General features: G+C 36.4%; 1 protein-coding gene across 3 annotated transcripts in view; it reads left to right on the forward strand.

The window, feature by feature from the left end:
- Window positions 1–253: 253 nt before the first annotated feature.
- LOC127844403 (receptor-type tyrosine-protein phosphatase alpha-like) overlaps window positions 254–25,282 on the forward strand; it is a 70,573-nt gene continuing 45,544 nt past the window's right edge. For all 3 annotated transcript variants that reach the window (XM_052374551.1, XM_052374552.1, XM_052374554.1), the window contains exons 1-9: window positions 254–1,590; window positions 17,529–17,675; window positions 18,101–18,367; window positions 19,054–19,194; window positions 20,387–20,521; window positions 21,475–21,609; window positions 22,216–22,353; window positions 23,088–23,225; window positions 23,783–23,885. In XM_052374551.1, the coding sequence (XP_052230511.1) occupies window positions 1,512–1,590; window positions 17,529–17,675; window positions 18,101–18,367; window positions 19,054–19,194; window positions 20,387–20,521; window positions 21,475–21,609; window positions 22,216–22,353; window positions 23,088–23,225; window positions 23,783–23,885 (1,283 nt within the window). In that variant the 5' untranslated portion in view covers window positions 254–1,511. The remainder of the gene's footprint in view (window positions 1,591–17,528; window positions 17,676–18,100; window positions 18,368–19,053; window positions 19,195–20,386; window positions 20,522–21,474; window positions 21,610–22,215; window positions 22,354–23,087; window positions 23,226–23,782; window positions 23,886–25,282) is intronic.

Genomic DNA, 25,282 nt, shown 5'->3' on the forward strand with positions numbered 1-25,282 from the left:
TTTTCGTCAGAAAATAAATAGTTATTCAAGAGTTAATACAAAAATGATGTATTGTTTACCTAGTGTTCATTGGTGACTCGCCGTAATAAAATGGCACAAATATATAATAATATACATAATTATGAAATAGACTTCTCTGTTTTTTATACCTGCTCTAAATGAAGCAGCAAATAAGAGGCGCACTGTCCGTCCATCTCTCTGTGTGAACATTACTGTCTGAGACATTATTTTGAAATATACAGATGGCTTTTCAAATAATTTGGGAAAAATGTTAATATTTAACACCTGTCTTCCTACCTCAAAGTTCAAGGTTACTCTTAGAGGTCAAATTTATACATATTAAACCATGCAACAGCTTGTTTTCCTGCTAAGCAGAAAGTTGAGCTATTAGTGGAACCTGCGGGTATCTGTCCCCTTGTTAGCTCGACTGTTAAAGTGTTGTGAGCTTGGCTTTCGATTGAATAGTTCTAACTGTTAAACTACTCACTCATTTGTCGATATGTGTGTGTGTGTGTGTGTGTGTGTGCAATGCTCTGTTTTTAGTTTGCGTGAAACATTTCAATATCACTGTTTTAACTACACCTGTCTAATTGAAACATCACACTTGTTCAGGGCCATTTTGTAAGATCCATTACTCTGACCTGCAATTTAGGCAAACTTCTCGCTCAGTGTACCCAAGATATTGAAATAAAATGTACTGTTATTTATGTGTCCAAGGTCTTCATAAGCTTCACGGACCAAGAAATATGACCGTGTGTAGCCTTTAAGCAGTGTTTTGCCCTCTTTTGTTTTTAAAAAGTCGGATCATGGTTAAGATGAAATTCAAATTACGGTTTACCTGCAACAAGTACATATCACTTTAACTGCTACGTATATATTTTTCAAATTGAAATCTTTATGATAATCTTGTTAGGTCACTTACAAAACCAAATAACTCTGAGTTGCAATTAAAAAGACCTTTGAAATTGAGATAAACATTTTCGGTCAACAAATATTACTTTGACCAGCTTTTTAGCATAATACAACCCACTTTTTTCCTTTGAATTCAAGTTAAGGTTCTTGTGCAAGATAAAATTGAGCTTAAAGTTTGAATCCACAAAGTAACAATCTTTTATACTACCAAAGATATTATATATATGTCATCATATATTATATCTTTGGTAGTTTAAGACAGTTATGACAGTTATATTATAAAAGACTCCTATCAAAATATTTGCTGGGGCAAGTCGTTATTAAATAAGGGCTGAGTCGCTATGAGCAAATGGGAGAGTATCGAAATTGATATATTTTGTTCTATATGTATATAAGTTTGTGTCAATTTGTGATCGCATATAAGAAAATAAAAGAAAAAGGGGGTGAACCATAAAGAGGGCAATTTATCTTTAGTGTCTTTACAGCACCATTATGTCTTAAACATTAAGCCCGTATTGTCTCAAAGGTTAAATTACACAATGTACATGGTAGGGTAAAATTAGGGAAGGTAACTCTGTTTGGTAAGCTATGGAAATAAAATGGAGAAGGAAATATGGAAATATACTTTAGTTGTTTTAATATTACCTTTTATGCTGCTGGATTTATTTCAAACCTCCGGTGTGTAATTATAATATTTAATATCATTGTCATGTGCTGTTTTTTAACAACATTATATTTTTCTTGTTTTAACTTGTAGTTAATCTTGAGCGGTTAGTTGTGTAACTCGGTAACATTTTTTGGGACGATTGAACTTTACCGGTACGCAACACTTAACACATCAAACAGCGTACCCTAACCCTTAACACCTAACACATAACAACTAACGCAACACCTTATAATCTTTTTTATCCTATATATTTCCTTAGTATCGGGGGCTACCGCCCCCAAACCCCACCTTAGTCGATAGTGGTAAACAACTGCCTACCGGTAAAGTTCAATCTACTATCTAGCCCATTTTTGAAGCAGGTACTTCACTGTTATCATCTTATCAAAAAATCACAAATAATTGGGAAAAAAATTACCCTTTATATGTTTATTATTCTATAGCAGAAGCTTTTATTTCTGCTGGTAATCAAATTAACAAAAAGTGCATGCTTTTTGTGAAAAGAGCAACCATAAATAGCATTTGAATAATATCGATGGTCCCAATTTAAAATGACGAACCTACATTTTTGGCATTTCGCGATTTTGATATTGTGTAAAGCGGGAAATCAATGCACATATACCCCCAAAACAACAAAATAGTTAACCAATCGCAACAGCTCCATATAGTCACGTGATGTAATGACGAACCGCAATTGCTTGAAGTCAAAATGACAAAGCTGAAAAAAATTGTTACGTCGGCATTTTGCGAGCTTATTAATATATTAAAGTATCAATATAGCCATGTATTTTAAGGCAAATTGACGAAACGTAAACGTTTGCTTATAAAATAATTAAATGATGTACATTTTATAGCATTGATGAACGCAAAAAGATATCAAAATAATATAAAATGTTGAGGTATTAACTTAGTAACTTGTGGCCGCAACTAATAGCTTGTTCCTACAACTTATTAAGTTGAGGTTTCAACTTAGTAAGTTGTTCCTTCAACTTTATAACTTCTGGCCGCAAGTTACTAAGTTAAGACCACAATTGTCTGAGCACTTGCCTTGTTTGCGACTGGGTTCAGGGTTCCATCCCCGGTCTGAGCACTAGCAACGTACGCGTCGGATCCCGGTTTCGAGTCCCATGGTTTTTGGATTTGACGCTTCTTGTAAAGGGCGATTCCTCTGACCGGGGCTCGATCCCGGGAACCATCGCTTACGAGGCGAGTGCAAGATGCCTAAGTTTTCGACGGTCTGAAAATCTAATACGGAGTTTTCGACGGCCTCGGGGTTCGAATGATAGTTCGAGCACTAGCCCTGAAAGCTTTGGGTCTCTAGATCAATCCTCGGTTTAAGGATTTACCCTATAAGCGACGGCTCGAATTCCGATGTGAGAATTTGCACCAACAGTGACCGGTCCCGGGTTCGAGCCCCAGTCTGAGTACTAGTCCTGAAAGCTATGGATCCCGGGTTCAAGCCTGTGTCTTAGCTCTTGCCCAGTAAGGGAAGGATCCCGGTTGCAAACCTCAGTCTGAGCGTTCGCACCGAAAGCTACGGGTTCACACAGGGACTCGAACCAAACAGCCGTCGCTAACATACCATACTGAGCACCCGCCTACTAAGCGACCGGCTGCGGAAATGAGCTTCGTAAGCAACATTTCCCGCTTTCGAGTCCGGAAATGAGAGCTAGCCTCGCAAGCTATGGGTGTTCGGGTTCTAGCGCCGGTCTGAGCACTAGCCCTGTAAGCTATAAATCCCGCATTTTTCGGGTCCGGCGATAAGACTACGACTTTGATCAGGGTCCGTTCGCTTTAATGGTAAGTACTTAAACAGGGATTTTAGCCCGGGGGCATAGCATACAGGGTGAGTGCTCAAGCAGGGCATCCAAGCCGGGATCCGTTACGTAGGGTGCGAATGCTCAGACTGGAATCCAAGTCGCTTACAGGGAAAGTCCTTAGACTGGGGCTAAAACCCAAAGACCCATCGTTTAAAAAGGGAGGTATCAGACCTGGATTCCCAACCGGAATCCGTCGCTTATGTGCCTAGTTTTCACAACAGGGTTCGAGCCCTGAACCAAGTCGCTAACTTGGCGATCGCTCAGATAGGGACTCAAATCTGAAATCCATGACTTACATGGCAAGTGCTCAGATAGGGCTCGAACGGGGGATCCATAGCTAACAGGGATAGTGCTCGAACCCGAGCACCTAGTAAAATAAGGGGTACTAATTGTGATAAAACGGTAAAGATGAAACGCCCGATATTATTGGTTAAACTTAAATTAGTGGTTTCAACATAGTTAGTTGGTCCCACAAGTTATTTAGTTGAGGCAAAAACTAATAAGTTGTGGGAACAAGTTATGAAGTTGTCGCCACAAGTTTCTGAGCTGAGGCCTCAACTTAATAAATAAGTTGTTCCCACAAGTTATTTAGTTGAAGGAATAACTTAATAAGTTAAATGAACAAATTACTAGGTTGAGGTCACAATTTAATAAGTTTTGGGAGCAAGTTATGAAGTTGTGGCCACAAGTTACTAAGCTGAGGTCTCAACTTAAACAGTTGTGGGGACAACGTACGTAGTTGTTTCCACAAGTTATTTTAAAAATTGTTTCCACAAGTTATTAAGTTGAAGCCACAACTTATGATGTTGTTCCCTCAACTTTATTAGTCGTTCCCACAAGTTACTAAGTTGAGGCCACACTATAAATAACGAATTGCGGTTGTCACCTCTGTTCCACCGTGTAAAACAGAAAAAAATGCATTGCTTTGCTATATCTAACGGACAACAGTGGAAAAATTTATTCTATTGAAACAAAATCTATTACAATAAGCTGTCCAATTTGCCGAAACATCACATAAATGCAAGTCTAAATGACGAAGATACATTTTACAGCAGATTTATTAACTTAACGTCAAATTAGTTCCATACGAACATGGTCTATCATGCGACACTTTTAAAAATGTTTAAAATAATCTTTATTTGACTTTGTGCAAGAAATGTTTAACTTAAATAGGTCTCCTGAAAACTTGTGTTTTTGTAGGTTCGACATTTTAAATTGAGACCATCGATATTTTGTGCTTTTATTGTTTACACACTTTCTATCATTTATAAGTTTATAAACTCTATATTTAATTGTGTTTTTTGCACATATTATACATGATAGTATAATGCTTTATACATGTTATAAAGAATCAAGGATATTCTTAAATACAGCGTACACTGTCAATATCAGCAAAGTAATTTACATTACAATCCGAACTTTTTAATATCGTATGATTCTCTTATATCCAGCAAAACCTAATTTCGATCACTTTATTTATATCATGAACGCGGCTCTTGTAATGTTGTCACACGCATATGCTCTGACTATTTTGTTTCACTAAAATTAATTTGCTTGAAAATAAAGACAGACACAAATAAAATGAGGAAAAAAACAAGCATAATTGCATTTCAAAATCTTGCTTTAATAGAAATAATCCAAATGTATCCCTATTCCATTCAATATTTTCAGATCTATTTATGAAACTTCCACATAAATTGCAAAGTGAGGCAGATGACTGCGCTAGTGTTAGTTCTGGCTACCATAACTTTAAATGTCGCTTGTTATGATTTTTGACTGGCGCGACTTTAAAGTTATGGACCAACCCCATTAGGAAAGTCAACCAGAAATTCCCGAAAAGTTGACAGTTAACAAAGACCGGTCCAAAACAGCTTTTATATGCAGTAATTGGCCCAAATCAACCACTTGATCGGAAAGATTAACATTTTTCAAATTTAACTGATATATTCTTTCACAAAATACTATCTTAAACATTTAAAATTTATCTATTCTGCTCTTACATATCGAGAAAAACAGCGATGTGACAGACTTTCTTGAAATGCAAATCTCCCGAGATTTCACGGTCATATGAAGTTATTTCTATTTTTAGTAACATACCATGTGCTCAAGTGTTTTCAAATTCAGAATGACATTTCCCGGTATTTTAGATTATTCTGGTTTGTTATGTAAACAAATTGTAGTGTTAATACAAACTCAAAGTAAATCTTATTTAAAACTTCATCATATTGCTGTACATATGTTGACATATGATTGGCTTTTTAGAATGCATTTTATCTCCTGCCCATGCATTAAACTTAGAACAAACCTTTATAATCATTACACTGTATAGCATATAACTTATAATCCACCATACGTAAGTTGTTAATCAAAAATAATAGAATTTAGAAAACGAAAGTAATGTTTACAATTTCAGCAAAAATGTCAAGGTTGATCCGAAAGTATCCAAATGAAAACTCGTCATGTGACAAAGCGACAATGGCGTCAAAATTGTGAATTTCAGACTGATGAGAGTTATTTTCATCTATTGTAAGATGCATTTGAAATATTTGAACCTTAAAATATTCCCAGATGCAGTAATTTATATTCATTCACTAATATATGTAGAAATGTATCCAAGAAAATGAGCTTTCATTGATTTATAGCGTGACATAAATATGTTACGACTCTGGTTGACTTTCGATACAGGGTTTGCTTCAGTGTACAGGTCTGTCAATACTATATAAACTGTACGCTGAAGTTTCTTTAGCTACGCTAGTGTAAAAACAACACTTTCATAATTTTCATTTGATTTATTTCAAAGAAAATTCTTTTACTTTTTCCCAAATTGCAGAAAATGTTCATGGAACAATTTGTGTGCACACATGGCGTAAAAAGGTGACATGACAATATACCGAAATTTTATTTGAACAAATCTCGAATGTTTGTGTTTTTGCAATTCTTGAGCAATCGAGTACTCTCGCTTTTCGGATGTGATATCTTGATACCAGGTGAACAATGCGCGTAGTGGATGTAATTTCTTCTGTGGTTAAACACGTTGTAAATAAACAATTTTGACATGGATTTAATGGGCAATAAATCAATCTTCAAAGGTAAAGTGTTTATTGCGACATTATTTGCGTTAATTCAGAAATTCTTTTACTTGTGTCCTTAACCGCTCGATACACGGTTATCATAGGATAAAATGTTTTGATTTATATTGCAATTAATGAACAGCACTTTCTTTTTGACGCAATTTTGCAATTTATCAATTTTGAACTAAATGAATGTCTAATTTCTTACTATGCATTTGGTTAATTTAGTTTTTTTTGCATTAGTTGTGATTTCTTAACAAATTAAGTAACTCCCATGTTACACATTTTAATTATTAAGATGATTTTCTGTTGAATATGGACGCAATATGTCTGAACTGTTGATAATATAATTATTAGCATTTTAACGTGATACATTGTTGAAATCAACAACAAAATTGTTTGTTTTTTTAACATTAATTGTTTAAATCTGGGTCATGTGGGCCAAAATACTAGGTCACCAGATCAAATTAAAAAAAAAAAATTACCACTCTAAAGGCCACATTTTTACTCAGTCTTTCTGAAACTTGGTCAGAATGTTTATCTTGACAATATCTACTATCAAGGCAAAGTTAGAATCCTGATGGCATACATAAAAAAAAAATAAAAAAATTTGTAACTTTTGTTACTCCTTTAGAAAAAAAACATTTATGACTGGATCTTCATGATGAAACTTAGTCAAAATATATTTGTCTTGACATTTTTTAAGCTTTTTCCAAAGATCAGAAGATCTGGATTTAACAACTAGTGAACAAAAAAATTACCTGACTTGCCCAACTTAAAAGAAATGAGTAAAAGCTTTGTGTCATCGGCTATCATGGCACATGCAGCCTTTACATTGACGCCCTTGAATGCAGTCTTTCAAAAAATTATTTTCCATAATCAGGCATTACTAATAATTTTACAATAAACAGATCAATATTTACTGACCTGAATGACAGTAGTGTTAAAACAGTGTAACTGGTAAGTTTTGGATTGAAAGAAAATGTCAATTAGATTTTTTTGCGTTTAAGTTTTGTTATCCCCACGCTTTTTGAAAAAAAGGTGGGGATATTGTGGTTATCTCCGCCGTCCGTCTGTCTGTCCGTCCGTCCTGGCCACTATCTCCTCCTACACTAAAAGCACTAGAACCTTGAAACTTACACACATGGTAGCTATGAGCATATGTGCGACCCTGCACTATTTGGAATTTTGATCTGACCCCTGGGTCAAAAGTTATAGCGGTTGGGGTGGGGCCGCGTCAGAAATTATCACTCATTTTTTTAGGTTATTTTACATTTACTTCTTTATTTCTACACCGATTCACTTCAAATTGATACTGGACCTCTCTTATGACAATACGGTCAATCTCAACCATGCATGGCCCCATTCCCAACCCTGGGGCGCCCCGCCCACATAGGCCACACCCACCAAAAATTTCCATTTACTATAATTTTTTCATTTCTACACGGATTCACTTCAAATTGATACTGAACTTTTGTTATGACATTAGGGTCAATCTCAACTATGCATGGCCCCAATCCCAACCCTGGGGCGCCCGCCCACATAGGCCACACCCACCAAAAAATTCCATTTACTATAATTTTTTCATTTCTACACGGATTCACTTCAAATTGATACTGAACTTCTCTTATGACATTAGGGTCAATCTCAACTATGCATTGCCCCATAACCAACCCTGGGGCCCCGCCCACATAGACCACACCCACCCAAAATTGCCTTTACTATAATTTCTTCATTTCTACACCGATTCACTTCAAATTGATATTGAACTTCTCTTATGACAATACAGTCAATCTCAACTATGCATGGCCCCATTACCAACCCTGGGGCGCCCCGCCCACATAGACCACACCCACCCAAAATTGCCTTTTACTATAATTTCTTCATTTCTACACCGATTCACTTCAAATTGATACTGAACCTCTCTTATGACAATACGGTCAATCTCAACTATGCATGGCCCCATTACCAACCCTGGGGCCCCGCCCACATAGACCACACCCACCCAAAATTGCCTTTTACTATAATTTCTTCTTTTCTACACCGATTCACTTCAAATTGATACTGAACTTCTCTTATGACAATACGGTCAATCTCAGCTATGCATGGCCCCATTACCAACCCTGGGGCACACCTAGGTCAAACATTCGGCGTGGGGATACGCGTCGGCCTCTGCCGCGCCATTTCTAGTTTAAATATGCTACGCTATTTTTACAGAAAGTAAAAATTGCAATGTTCTATCATGCAATACAATGTGTTTATACTGAATTACAATTTTAATAAAAACAAGCTTTTCAAGTGGATGACAGGACGTTCTACATGCAGCTGACATTTTGTAGGCCTTTTTTTCAAAACAAACAATATTGCACTTACTGGTAATATGCAATTGCATAACGCTAAAAAATTAATCATTTAATCTTTCAATTTACCGGGTAGCTGTTATGGCCTGGTATTATTGATCAGAACTAGCTTTCTGATATCAATATTGTACCTGTCCATGGACAAAGTCCCTCTCTGTGTCACTAAAAAAATATACTTTTCCAATGATAAATTACCAGTGTTAGACGATTGAGGCATAAGAAATTCAAATCCCTCATTATTATATCATCGTTTTATCTTTGTAGTGAGCATATAGACAGAAACCCAAGAGAAAAAGCAAGCTTAAGAAAACCTAGCTGCTATAATTATTCATGGTGTATCCAATTACAGTTATATACATTGTAACACTGGTAGGAGACACCCTAGTATGGGATGGATAGATATATCCCATTGACAAAATTGTATTTAGTACTTATCTAGCTTGATAAGATAACAAAAAAAGCACTCTACGACAATGTGTATCACATTACCTATTGTCATTAGAACCTGTCATTTAAATGGATTGCTACATGTAATGGGTGTATGGAAGCATTTTGTAGTGTTTTCTTGCCTTCTGAATTGTTGGCGCATCTATAAGGGCCAAGACTGGCATAGTGTTATCTTGCCAATTGAATTAAAAAATGCAGAAGTTCATGAAAGTAAACATGTATGGCAAAATTGATTGTTAGGGATTTTGTCAGAGAGGGATTGTGGGATAATGACCAGGATTAAGTGAGAAAAAACAACCTTTGGAGGCAATAATAAAGTTTTAATGCTGCAACAAAATTTGAATTATTGAATTGATTAAAGAAGTGAAGGCCATTGCTGTGATGGTACTAAATAATTCCCAGTCAATCTGTTTATGCAAGCATTGCAAAGGTTTAAAAAGTTAAGCTGGTTTTTTAACCCTTTCCCCCTCAGAAGCAAAGTGAAAATAGCTGTGTGCAAACAGCATAAAACCAGAACAGCCTGCGAATTACTCACAGACTGAGGTTTTATGCTGTTTGCTGCTCATCAGTATCTATGGGTTTGAAATGTAGCCTTTAAAGCTTGTATCTACATGTAGTTAGAGAGGTCTTTAATTAAATATAACTTTCTAAGTGACAACAAATGCATCAAATACGTATCTAAGTGGTAAAGGGCATGGGCGTCCTCAGGAATGATCGTAGGGGGGGTCAAGGGGGGTTTTCGCCCCTTTGCCGCCGGAGACTTATACAATTTTTAGAATAAGGCCAGATAATGGTGCATCATGAAGTATATCTGGAAGATATCGAGTTAGGATTTGGAATTGATAAATTGACTGTATTGGAGTGGGTTATACCTATTTTTCTCTCCTTTGATTACATGTATAGTGACTTTTCTCATGTAGAATTTTAATACAGTTTATGACGTACTTAATGCCATAGGAACTATGAAAGCAATCATTAAGTATTTCAGAGAGAGCAAAACAAGGTGGACTGCAAAGTAAAAAAAGCATACGAATCTTTGCTAACCATTTCATTGAAATACGCCGTCAATTAGAATATTTAGCGAAAAAACGAATAGAATACGAAAGGACGACAGACCGCACATCAGCTATTGACCGCGTCATTTGTGATAACGTTCCACATAATAGTCAAATATTCGTCCATTTTAGAGCCCATCACACAAGCACTTCAGGCTGTTCAATTAGACATGATTGGTGTAAAAAAAAACACGTCGATAATCTGACATCAATGTTAACCGATCATCTAGACGACATGGCTAAGATCCACCATGTCCCACGACAGGCTCTCAGCGTTATGCATGCTGAGCATTCACAGGGATCGGATCAACACCGAAAAGAATTTGTTTATTAAATTATTGAAAAAATTCGACAGAGACCCATGTCGCCTTAACTTCCTATTAAGGGACTGAATAAATGTTAATTGATTGACTTCTCCCCTCGATTTCACACGAATGAATCATGTTTAAAACAATGTTTTGAGAGTAAATTAATTGTGGAATAACCACACCCATGAATTGTTTACATGTAAATGGGAGTTGATGTTCGTGTGAAACTATTCAGGAATCATAATTGTACACGTTTTTATTTTTCCATATTCAAATTTTTTTTTCGCTCACCGATTTTCAAGGGGGGGGGGGGTCAGCTGACCTCATTTGCCCCTATGTGCGGACGCCGGATGCCCATGGTAAAGGGTTAAGAATCTAGTGGTAACATACTGCATGGCTTCACAATCTAAGGGTTACAAATTCGAGCACATGTTAGTCCTCTTTGAATCTCTTCAGTTGCATGAGATGTTACATTGTATGCTCCATTGCAGAATACCACACTCTTGACATCGACTCTTAAAGGGCTCAGGGTTGATTTGTATGGAATAAATCCGATGAAACTGTGTATGATTTAGATCAAATGTTTTTGTTAATGATGAGGGATACATTGACAATCTTTTCTAATGTTATAAACTGGAACATTTTACATTTTACCAGATATTTCCAAAGTGGTGTTATTCATGTATGCATGTTAGGCTTCTGGCTAGATGAGAGCAATTTAACTGTTCAAGACTATTCTAGAAAGGTCACAACACAGTTTATTGTTAAAACGATTGTAATTGCTCAAAATGTCTTGCTTGTGTTCAGCAGAGGCATAGGAAATAAATATCGCCTCACAACTTTGTTACGAAGTTATAATTTGCCTTCTTTGAATGTTGATGTTAATTGTAAATCAAATTATTTCAAAAAAGTAACTGGTGTATGCACATTTCAAAGAAAGATTTAAATTTTTGTTTATTAACATGAGGTTTTAAAACATTTCTCATTTTATTGGGTGAATGCTAAGAGACTTCATGTCTCAACTACATGTATCTGGCCTATATTATATTTGTATAACTATTTTGCTGAAGTTTCATTATTATCTGCATTTGTATGCATTCAAGATCACGAAGATTGCATATTATTACTTTTTCAGTAATGGTATTGCTCCTAAGAAAGTTTCATACAGTGTGATGGGTATTATAATATCTGCAAATGGCACATTTATTATGTCTAAAACTTCTGATTCTACTGGTTTCTTGGCATGTTTAGGTTTATGAGCATCTTTCAGTTAAAGATGGAAAGCAATAAAAGTACATTTTGCAGAAAGCAACGAACATTAACTGTAAACTGTCTGATAAATTGCTCATATTAATATAAAGGATAACTGAAGTTTTAAATCTCTTAAGAGGTAAACTTTACTAAAAACAAGAGATTTGTTTAAATACTGGACATCCATTTCGTAAATTAAACTGCTATTGCACATACATGTACATAATACTACTTGTAAGTTGTATTTTATATGGCCATGCTTATTTTCAAATCTGTATTATTGGAGGCACATCAAATGCTTTTAAGTAAACACTAGTTCATTATATAAATATAATTATTTGCAAATACATGTAACAGCGCAATCAATTTACAATTCCTTTTAGAATCCAGTCTGAATCTAGACTTAACAACTATTGGGTGTGGTATTGAATTAAGGACTTAGTGCTCCAGCTTGGATTTGTAAAGGGCAGGGCGTTCTGTTGTCCAAAGGGCACTTATGCATACACAGCCATATATGTATTATCATGGTTGCATGTTTTCAATATGCATGTGACATCTGTTATTTGAAAGTTGAATATAACAATACATGCATTTTCATTTAAAACATTGTCCTTGTAATAAATAAAACTAGTTTTCACTGTGAAAATTGAGTTGAATCTTCAAATAAAATTGCTGTATAATTATTTTGCCAGATTAACAAAGGGCACGAAGGGGGTCCAAAGAGGCAGGGGTGGGGCCTTGGGGTGGCAGGATGATGTGCAATTCTGTTAATAAGGTCTAGCTGAGCTGGAGTGCAGGGAATGAGTCGAATGACAAAACTTTAAACTAGAAATGGCGCGGCAGAGGCCGACGCGTATCCCCACGCCGCATGTTTGACCCAGGGGCGCCCCAGGGTTGGTAATGGGGCCATGCATAGTTGAGATTGCCCGTATTGTCATAAGAGAAGTTCAGTATCAATTAAAAGTATATCAGTGTAGAAATGAAGAAATTATAGTAAAAGGCAATTTTGGGTGGGCGTGGCCTATGTGGCGGGGCGCCCCAGGGTTGGTAATCGGGCCATACATAGTTGAGATTGACCGTATTGTCATAAGAGAGGTTCAGTATCAATTTGAAGTAAATCGGTGTAGAAATGAAGAAATTATAGTAAAAGGCAATTTTGGGTGGGCGTGGCCTATGTGGGCTGGGCGCCCCAGGGTTGGTAATGGGGCCATGCATAGTTGAGATTGTCTGTATTGTCATAAAAGAGGTTCAGTATCAATTTGAAGTGAATTGGTGTAGAAAAGAAGAAATTATAGCAAAAGGCAATTTTGTGTGGGCGTGGCCTATGTGGGCTGGGCGCCCCAGGGTTGGTAATGGGGTCATGCATAGTTGAGATTAAATGTATTGTCATTAGAGAGGTACAGTATCAATTTGAAGTGAATCGGTGTAGAAATGAAGAAATTATAGTAAAAGGCAATTTTGGGTGGGCGTGGCCTTTGTAGGCGGGGCACCCCAGGGTTGGTAATGGGGCCATGCATAGCTGAGATTGACCGTATTGTCATAAGCGGGCATTTCTGGAATGCTTCCTGTTGCATGTTAATTTATATGTTATTAATGATTGCTATAATAACCATTTAAATATAATGTCTACAATGAGTAATAAATTAAATACAATGTAATAAGAGATTTATTAATTATCATAATTATGTAAAAAAAATTAAGGGTAGGGGGGCCCTAGGAAGGGCTGGGCGGAGCGCCCTTCAATTTAAGCCTAGCTGGAGCACTGATATCATATTATGATGCATTTTCCATATTGTCATTTTTGACATTAATACATTTAATAGCACAAACCAACACGTGTTTTGTATTTGAAGATTGTTTATGCATTTATTTTAATATTGAGAAAGATCAACCTTTACATTTTTATGCTCCCCGAAAATATTTTCGGTGGAGCATATAGTTGCTAGTTTGTAGTTCCGTTATTCCTTTCTTCCGTCACACTCCGTTATTCCTTCCGTCACACTTTTGCTACCGCTTCTCATAGCGCCTTCAATACTTTACCAATCGCTTTCATATTTGGCATGTAGGTACCTTGCATGGACCTCTACCTTTTGATGAGGTTTGAGGTCACTGGGGTCAAGGTCAAGGTCACTGAGGCTAATAATAGACTTCCTTCTGTCACACTTTTGCTACCGTTTCTCATAGCACCTTCAATACTTAACCAATCGCTTTCATATTTAGCATGTAGGTACCTTGCATGGACCTCTACCTTTTGATGAGGTTTTAGGTCACTGGGGTCAAGGTCACCGAGGCTAATAATAGACTTCCTTCTGTCACACTTTTGCTACCATTTCTCATAGCGCCTTCAATACTTAGCCAATCGATTTCATATATGGCATGTAGGTACCTTGTATGGACCTCTACCTTTTGATGAGGTTTGAGGTCACTGGGGTCAAGGTCACTGAGGCTGATAATAGACTTCCTTCTGTCACACTTTTGCCACCGTTTCTCATAGTGCCTTCAATACTTTACCAATCGCTTTCATATTTGGCATGTACATGTAGGTACCTTGCATGGACCTCTACATTTTGATGAGGTTTGAGTTCACTGGGTCAAGGTCACCGAGGTTAATAATAGATTTTTTAGGTGTTTATTAACACATACATTGACAAAGCGCGTCATCGGGGAGCATCCATCAGTTTCACTGATATTCTTGTATGTTAAAGATTTAATAACCACTACATTTATGTTAAGATGACAAACAATTTTGTGAAAACGCTTTAAAATATAAAATGTTATTATGTACATATTTATTTGATCCAATCAGCTGTCGACATTCATACAAGGTGACAGTATTCATTTATTTTTGAACGCGCTTGCATCCAGTATATACCATATTGGATTGAGCGATTTACCAGAATATTTCTGAGTCTTCTCGAAACGTTTCCTTAAAAAAATGCAGATGAAACTATAATTATTGCATAATTGCCTTAATACTGTTGTATATTAAGCTCCACATATAAAATGTATAATTAAAATTAATTTATTATAATGTCTTGGGGCTTTTTCCTTGACAAAAACAGTGATTTCACTACCTCTATAAATGATGCGAATGCTTTAACCTTTTCGCAGAGTTGACTTTGTTGCGGATATAAAACCTGCATAATGCACTTTACAGACAGAAGATAATATGTGTCTTATACAAATCATGTTTATATGATATAAAAATAAGGTATTTATATAAATATACACCTGTATGCATCTGCGCAGGTAGGGTGAAAAAATACCGTTAATATTGACCTAAGTACTGAGTTACTTTTATGAATTGTTAGGTACCGGTACCTATAAAGTTAAATTAAAAACTGTTTTGTTTAAAATTTTCAAAGAAACATTCAAAACGCTTGATTTTTTTTTTGTTATTGGTACATACAAGTAACAATTTGTTATAGGATTTACCTAATTTGCATTCAAGTGCAAATGGCCAAAGGACACAACATTTCATTAAGCTTGTTGGTTTGATGCTTGTCAGAGCAATATCAAAGATATGAACATACTTTTGTTGCCTTAGGGCCTCTAGAGATGCTTTAGATAATCAAGTAATGATAACATGGCAAAGACAAGTTGACAGTTTTGTTAATGTTTAGGACCGAATGAAAATAAACAGATCATATATTATCTTGATGCAAATAATGTAGTAGCTGTTTTGACTTTTATGTCTGTACTTTCATATATCAGTTACATATAGATGTGACCAGGGAGTGAACTTTGTTAAACCTGTGTACATGTTTGAAAATAAAAAAAGTTAAGCTTTTTGTCTGGAATGCAATGTATTTAAATTATTTATCAGTTTTGTTCTGGCTTTCATTTGCCAGGTACATTTTTGTAATCTGCTCATAATTAAAATCATTATAAGTCCAGGTAGCGTTAGCATTTGAGGTCACTTACATGTAGTTAATTATGACCATTGTTATAAGCGTGTAAATTATGTGAATCAGCTGATTACCAGGTACATTTGTATATTGGCTATTATTGAAGCCATATTCACATTATTATTGATAGTAATATCAACTGCATATTTTAGGTTCATGTCCATGTGCAAAGATTATAAATTTTGTATTATAATATTGTGCAATATGACATAAAAATGCAGGTACAATAAAAGTATTATTATGATTGTTATGAAAGTCAGGTACATTTTTCATGTGCAAAGCCCACAGTTTTATTAAAGTAGCAAGACCCATGTACACATGTCATACAATATTCTTATACATGTATATGTGTTCATTGTATACCTGGTGTCCACAAATGGAGACAAAATACAGACTGATTAAGTTTGCAGTACATGGCCCATTATTGAAAAATAAATGAGGTGCAAGCAAATAAATTGTAAAACACCTGTACGGGCACACAAAAGAATCACAATCCTATGGCCTAGTCATGCTTAAAAGGAAAGAGAGTTAAGGCAATTTTTGATAGCTACCACTTTGCCGTAAGATAACATTATTGGGTGGGCATAAATTACCAAATTTTGTAAACATTACATGACGTTTACCAAATATTTGGGTTTAAGATTTGTTGGTTTATTGTTAGTGGAATGCCTGTTTTGCAAAGCCACTTAACTGTGGGCAGACATCGGAGAAGAGTTTCCAAATAAAAGAGCTGGTGTATGGGAAAACAGGGCTTAAAGCATGTGGGTACAGTTTGGTCCCAGGTTAAGAGGCTTATATGGGATGATACTGTAAGCACATGCATAGAGCCTGGTTTTCTCGGACTAATGAATACTTGGATAGTATATTTTATAATGTTTCAGGGCATTTTGCATTTGAACCATTCTTGCAATGTCTCCTTAAATACAAATTCTTTAGACAGATATTAGCAGTTTTCAAGTACAACATATGCTTTTGAAGTATGATATGAGCCACATAGGCTGGAAATATTTAAATAAAATCATTTTTAGTATGTCTATCTCATGAATTTTCTTAAAAGGAGGATTTCTGAAAGTCTCAGAGCCATGTTTCAACTAACATTAATTCTCTTCTTTCTTTTTTTTCCCCAGAACATCTGGAATTATAGACGCTTTTTGCTTTTTTTTTACAAACCATTCTGTGATTATGTGGTGGACAGTTCTCTAATTGATGATAAACTTAAGTATCAATTAATAACAAATTGTTCTGTCAAAAACTCATAAAACATGCTTTTGAGAATATACAGGAAAAAGGGACTTAAATCCCAATAAGGAAAAAATACAAATTTCCCTATTGCTGTCAAAAAAATCCCAATTGAAGGCTTCTTTATATATACATGTATATATAAATTCTCTATGCAGCTCTGAACCTTGACAATTTGACAACATTTTGTTATCAATTTAAAAGTATGTGGGAGCAAAAAAATCAAATACACCAATTTCGCAATATGAAGACTTAACAACGCGAAATTTCTCAATTTCAGGGTTTTTCGTGCACACCTTTGCCGTTTGGACTTGTACCAGCACTTTTTCCATTTGGTAAAAAAAATAGCTGTACAATGTCATAACACATATGAACAAATACTATACTATGACCATTTCAAACATTGATAATCACTTTTATATAGTGCTGGCAATCACTTATGAAAGCAATGATTCAAATTTCTTATCCCTGGCATATGAATCCATTATTTCAGAAGCGGCTCCCTGTGATGAGTTGGGCAGGTTTGGGTGGAAGTGCCGCTTCTCTTGTAACTGTGCGGATGGGGCAGACTGTGAGAGGCAAACTGGTTACTGTCAGAACGGATGTAAACCAGGCTTCTATGGATGGGGATGTCAGTTCGGTATGTTGCCATGAAGATTTTTGATGCAGATTCAGATATGCCAGCCAACCCTTAGTTGTTAATTTAAGACTAAAGGTAAAAAAATGTTATTAGTCAGTCTTAATTATATCATAAGTATGAAATAATGAGCAAACCCTGTTGAATACTTACCAATGCATAAATTATGAGCTTGTGATTATTGTGATCCGTGTGGATATGTAAATATGTCTATTACTAAAATCACAGGTTCCTGAAAAAAAAATTGGTCCTGTTAATGATATATACATGTAATTTTTTTTCAAGTACCTGTGACTAAAATGCAATTAATTGCGACTATTTACCATGTACTGAAGCTAAGGGGCCAAGTATTCATAGTTTACTTCAGTAGTGACCAAAATTGTTCGGTTGTTGCTTTAGGCCATCAAATTTAGTTGTTTCTTGCACAGCTGATGACAGAATATACGGCGAAAGGAGGGGTACGGTCTATACTGGGAGTTACATGAAAGCTGGGAACCAAACCTGTATAAACTGGAACAACCCACGAATCCAGGTCCACCTTGACAAGTATCGGTTCTTGGACAAGACCATACCTGGGGCTGTGTGCAGGAACCCTCTGGTCGTGGATAAGCAGGCATATAACACATACCCTTGGTGCTATATTGAGGCCAACGGTGCGATAGCATTTGATCAATGCAGCGATCTCATTGTTACTGGTAGGTCAACATAATGTTATGCAGGGATCTCATAGTTAGTAGTAGGTCAACATAATGTAATGCAGGGATCTCATTGTTACTGGTAAGTCAACATATTAACATGAAGTGCTGCAAAAACTTTATAATAAAATTAAACTGTTTAGTCGTGTATTCAAAGTATTCAATAGAATGAAAAATAATTAACTAATAATTTGGGAACTCCTAATTTAGTTTAAAGAAAACCATTTTGTGACAGATGGTCAAACCAGGTGCATTTGAGTTTGTTTGTTTATCACAATACACTTCTGGTACTCATTATTTCTCCCTCAGCATAAGACCAAACCAAAATTTAATATCTGTCATTGGAATGTGAACAGCTTGAAATTTCAGCCATAAATTCAAACGTTTTGCCCCATCTGTCATGTATCTTCAGTAGTTTGTTAGGTATGAGTGCTGGGTATTGCGTCAGAGTGCTAAGGCATACTCAAAGTCCTCACATAAGGCAGCCTCAGTCGTGGATGGACCTCATAAACTTAAACGTTCACAGTAATGAATATTGCATACATGCAAACAGCTGCTATGTGAATGATATTTCTTGGTGTTATGCATCTCCCATTGCAATTCTAACAAGTACCGTCTTTAAAAGAAAAAGTATTAATGTTTACATTTTATTAAGACTTTAAGTGAACAAAATTATTATGCTGCAGTGTGCCCAGACTATCTCCATGGTGACAAGTGCGACAAGGAGTGCCATTGTTCCAACACGACAGAGGTGTGCGACAAGAGCACCGGGTTCTGTAGATTCTCCAAGTGCCATGCTGGATGGTTTGGAATCGGATGTGACATACGTATGTTGAGTTCTATTAAACATACATGTTCATTAATCAATTAGTTGACAGGTTCCAAATCTGTCAAAACAAGTGTATTGTTTGTCATGCTGTCTGTTATTTATCTTAAGTAGTAAGTAATGTTTCAGTGCAAAATGTTATTTTTATGCTCCCCCCAAAAAAAATGTGCATATAGTCGCCGCTTCGTCTGTCCCTCCGTCCACTAGATGGTTTACGGATCATAACTCAAGAACGCTTAGGCCTAGGATCATGAAACTTCATAGGTTCATTGATCTTGACTGGCAGATGACCCCTATTGATTTTGAGGTCACTATGTCAAAGGTCAAGGTCACAGTGACTCGTTCTTGGATGCAGTTTAGGACCACATTTGCAGATTATATTATGTACTGGTGTCGTGGGGTCTATCTACCAGGGCTAGCACTGTCACAAAATTTCTTTGAGCCAAACAGTTTTTTATGCCCCCTTTCGAAGAAGAGGGGGTATATTGTTTTGTTCATGTCGTTTCGTCGGTCTGTCGGTCCGTCTGTCCGTCCACAAGATGGTTTCCGGATGTTAACTCAAGAACGCTTACACCTAGGATCATGAAACTTCATAGGTACATTGATAATGACTGGCAGATGACATCTATTGATTTTCAGGTCACTAGGTCAAAGGTCAAGGTCACAGTGACTCAAAATAGTAAAATGGTTTCCAGATGATAACTCAAGAATAATTAGGCCTAGGATCATGAAACTTCATAGGTACATTGATCATGACTAGCACATGACCCCTATTGATTTTCAGGTCACTAGGTCAAAGGTCAAGGTCACAGTGACAAAAAACATATTCACACAAAGGCTGCCACTACAACTGACAGCCCATATGGAGGTCATGCATGTTTAACAAACAGCCCTTGTTTAGAGAGTTATGGCCCTTTGAAATTTTTAAGTTGCTAAACCATCCATCGTATTATTTTGTCCAAAGTTATGCCCCTCAAGACGTTTCCTTTTATCTGAATATATAGTGCAATATTGTGACAAAAAAACAACTTTGGGGAGCATCATCCGTTTCCGACGGTTTCTTGTTGAAATTGCTGGAAATCTCTTAAGTTTATCAGCTGGTATACAGCAATTAATTTTGTTGATTAGATTTTCTGCAAAAAATCCCATAACCATTTATTTTACAAAAACTTTACATAAATGCACTGTTTCAGCATGTCCCTCCATGAAATTTGGCATAGACTGTGCATATGACTGTGGTAACTGCCTCCACAACGTGTGTGACCATGAGACTGGGTTGTGTACCAGCGGCTGTAAGCCAGGTTTCTCAGGCACCTACTGTAGAACAGGTAATTCACACATTTACTAGTGTAACTGATAACTGTTTTTGGGATAAGACCAATAAAAGGTCTTGACTCAGATGTTTAGCCATTTAAGCACGCCTGAGTGCCACATGGTGTCAAAAACTTGGTCACTAGGTCTAATTTAAGAGATTGTCAACATAGTTTTTTCCTAATCATCATAAAACACACTCAGTTAATTTATATTTGTGATATGTCGGCTGAGTTAAACAGTGGTTCCAGTCCAGTGAAAAACAGATCACTAGTGGGCGCTGCAATTCAGCTTTTATGATATGTAAATTTTTGCCAATATCAAAATGTTGTAATGAAATAAAATGTTAGTTAACTTTTCGTTAATATATTAATTCCATTGTTGAAGTATGTGTTGACACAAAATTAAACAGTAGTAAAAACTTGACACATATAGACATCCATTGACATGAAAAAGCAGTACATGTTGTCAATCAGACCAGATTTATTCCAACTCCCAGCAATCTTATCCTTTGGGTTGCTGGGATGTTCATGTGTATTGATAAAAGCTGAGAGTATTCAAGATGAACTGCAAGGGGATTTAAAGTTCTACCTTTCATTCTGTTCCTTGCAATTTTCTGCGAAGCAATAAACAGCACTTGCAATATTTATTTTAACAAGCATTTTTAAGTATGAAATTCAGTTTAGTATGTATGTTAATTGATATGCTTATCCAATCAATTGTTTAAACTCAAAACAGAAAACCAGTAATTTTGTCAGAAATTTCAAAATTGCATTGTGACAAATCAGATGGAGAACACGTAGACTAATAATAATTTGTTTGATATTGGCAATCCAGCAATAATATAAAATTCACATTGTTCATTGATTGCCAAAATAATCACAGAGTATATAATTATGCAAAGAAAGCTGATAAGCCTTTCTGGCTTTCAGTTGACGCCAGTCATTCATTTTATTATGTTTCTTTGCAGCCTGCACTGATGGTACCTTTGGCAGCAACTGTGAGCAGACATGTGGTTACTGCAGTGTGGGTGTGTGCTCCCCAATCAATGGCCAGTGTCAGGGGGGTTGCAAGCCTGGATACAAGGGCTCCTTCTGCAAAGAGCGTGAGTTCATGATGTGGAGATTTATTGGGATTAGACATCAGCCTCCCTTTGGGAAACAGGGCTGAATACATGCGCATAAAGTGTTTTCCCAGATCAGCCTGTTTAGTTCACACAGGCTAATCAAGGATGACACTTTCTTCTATTATAGTATTTTCCTTTAAAGGAGTCTCTACTTAGTAAAATATCCAGTTTAGATGGAAAATGTCGTCCCTGATAAGCCTGTTCAGACTGCACAGATCAAACTGGGACAACACTTTGCGCACATGCATTAGACCCCATTTTCCCAGAGCAAGGTAAAATATTCAAGCAGTCATGAAAGTGGTGCTGTAGTACCTTGCCATGGAAAGTAAATTATTAATTGCATGTGTATATTTGTGTATGATTAAATAATGTAACTAACATTTATAAAGCTTTTGTTAACGAATGTTTCTGTTGGTTAATATAACCATTGACATAATTGTTGAAAAACATCTTCAATACCAATTTATGCACATTGTGAGATCTAGGAAATGTACAGCAATGAATTAATACTGCCATTGTAGTTCCTTCTTTGGTTTGTATTCAAGCATCCTTATCTCTGACCTGGTTGCTATTCTATATTGCCAGTGTGCCCTGCGGGTAGCTATGGTAACCAGTGTGAAAGGCAGTGCCCCTACTGCCACAACAAGGGCCCCTGTCTCCCTGAGACCGGTGTGTGTGAAAGGGGCTGCATGCCAGGGTTCATGGGGCCAAAGTGCGATGCTGGTAAGTCTATGTCTTGTGCACATATTGGACAAAAAAGTTATCGGGTAGATAAGAATGTTCTAGTAAATATTTTTGGCTCTTTTCCTGATATATAAGCAAATGTCTTCACTGAAAATCAATGAATAATGTAATGTATACATTCCCATCACTTGTTTAGAACTCAAATTAACTTTACATTCAAAGAATTCAAATATAAGTTCATAAGAAACAATTTGTGTCCAAAACTTGCAATCAGATGTTGAAAACGCAAAACACATGTTTGTTGATTTTTTTATATATTGATATGAACTTTGAACAATGCTTTTTTTGGTTTGTAAATAACAACAAACAGCATCATTATCTTTATCAAGCCAGCAACATGGTTAAGTTTGTTTTTTTTCATGAAAAAATACAGTCAATAACAGGCATTAAATTACATGGGGAATACAGACAACAGTCTTACATAGGCATGTGTGAGCTTCACATCCCATTAACAATAGTGTATTAAGATCATATGAGATGTATGAGTTGTGTTCTGGGAAAACTGGGCTAAATGCATTTACGTAAAGTGTTTCCATAGATTACCTTGTACAGTCTTCAAAGGCTCATCAGACACAACACTTTCCTCTTTCATGAACTTTTTGTTTAAATAAAGTATCTTCTAATCAAATATCCTTTTAAGACGGAAAGTTTTTGGCCCTGATTAGCCTTTTACTTTATAAAAGGGAACTTAAGCTTGAATTGTGTCCTTTCAGAGTGTTTGGATGGCGCATTTGGACCCAACTGTACCGGCGTGTGTGGCCACTGCATGTTGGGGAAGCCGTGTGACATCTACAGGGGCCACTGTATTGGGGGATGTGCTGACGGTTATACGGGCGATCAGTGCCTAGCTGGTAAATAAACATGGGGTTGAGGAATCAATGGTTTCCTCTGTTTTTGATGTATTATAAAGTGTAGTATTATTTTATCTTTTACATTTTGTGAATAACAAGAATTTGCAAATTTCTTTTTCAAAATTATTTTACTGTTCGTTTGTATATTCAGAAATTTGAATCATACTAAAAGCATTAATTCTGTTTGAATACAGACAAATTAACTTAATATGTTCTTAATTGTTGTATAACAAAATTCTGTGTTCGGTGCTGAGATAATGAAAAATCTAAAACTTAATCTAAATAAACCAGTGCATGATTGTTGATACGCCAGTCATAAATTCACCCCACTTGTATGCATGGAAAAAAAGAACAATGTAAATTATATGTAATGTGGATTTGATTGACCATGAAAAGTGTTAGTAGGTTAAGTGATTTCTTATCATGATTTAAATAGTGTTAAGCTTGACTAAAATCCATATAAAGATTTTTTCCCTTTTTTTCTGAAAAAATTTATTTAAACAACTGAGGAGGTGGTTACTATGACTATGGTATACATTGTGTCCTTTGTGCTACAGTTGCAGTGATTGTGAAGGAAGGAGGTGTGATGGTGGAGGTGTTGGTGGGAGTCATAGCTGGAATAATCCTTGTGGTATTGATCATTGCCTTCGTCTGCTACAGGTATGGGCACCAAGTGACCAGCTGCGCTCAGGGAAAATGGGGCTTAATGCGTGTGGGTAAAGTGTCTTCCCAGATATGCCTGCACAGTCTGCATGGGCTTATAAGGGACGATATTTTACGCACTGTATTTTCACTATGAAGAGGCTACCTATAACCCTTTGCATGCTGGGAAATTTGTCGTCTGCAAAAATGTTGTCTGCTGAATTTCTAAAATTAGCATTTTTAACCAGGTTTTCCGAAGGAAAAAACTGGTTATTAGATTGGCGAATGCGGGCGGGCTGGCTGGCTGGCGGGCTGGCTGGCGGGCTGGCGGAATAAGCTTGTCCGGGCCATAACTATGTCGTTCATTGTCAGATTTTAAAATCATTTGGCACATTTGTTCACCATCATTGGACGGTGTGTCGCGCGAAATAATTACGTCGATATCTCCAAGGTCAAGGTCACACTTTGAGTTCAAAGGTCAAAAATGGCCATAAATGAGCTTGTCCGAGCCATAACTATGTCGTTCATCGTCAGATTTTAAAATCATTTGGCACATTTGTTCACCATCATTGGACGGTGTGTCGCGCGAAATAATTACGTCGATATCTCCAAGGTCAAGGTCACACTTTGAGTTCAAAGGTCAAAAATGGCCATAAATGAGCTTGTCCTGGCCATAACTATGTCATTCATTGTGAGATTTTAAAATCATTTGGCACATTTGTTCACCATCATGGGACGGTGTGTCCCACGAAAGAATCACGTCAATATCTCCAATGTCAAGGTCGCCACGACTAAAAATAGATATAAAAAAAAAAAAAAAACTTACAAAGGGGGTTAATTTTTTTTGGTCATTTCAAAAGTTCAGTTTGAGTTTTCTCCCTTTATCAGATTTTTTTTTCACAATGAAAACCTGGTTTTGTGACAATTTTGTCCCTTGTCTTTGATTTTTTTCAAAGAATACTATCAGAATAGCAAACAGTTTGGATCCTGATGAGACGCCACGTTCTGTGGCGTCTCATCTGGATCCAAACTGTTTGCAAAGGCCTTCAAAATTCGGTTCCAGCGCTTGAAGAGTTAAACGAAAAATGCCATAAAAGCAGAAAGCATCTTCCCTAATAAGCCTTTACGTACTTTCAAATTGATAGCTCTTTCGGTGGAAATACTTGTCACTTGTTTGAAAATGTTGGAAGTTTTAGATAATGACAACAGCTTTATTATCCCCCGCCATAGGCGGAAGGATATTGTTTTGGCGTTGTCCGTCCGTCTTTCCGTCCGTCTAGAGCCATATCTTGGAAGTCCTTTGGCGGATTTCATTGAAACTTGTACACCATCTGTTAATAACGGAGTTATGGCCCTTTGTATCTTGAAAAAATGCTTTTTTTGTGTGTCTGTAGCCATATCTTGGAAGTGCTTTG

The sequence above is a fragment of the Dreissena polymorpha genome, chromosome 9, assembly GCF_020536995.1.
Source record: "Dreissena polymorpha isolate Duluth1 chromosome 9, UMN_Dpol_1.0, whole genome shotgun sequence".
Lineage (NCBI taxonomy): Eukaryota > Metazoa > Mollusca > Bivalvia > Myida > Dreissenidae > Dreissena > Dreissena polymorpha.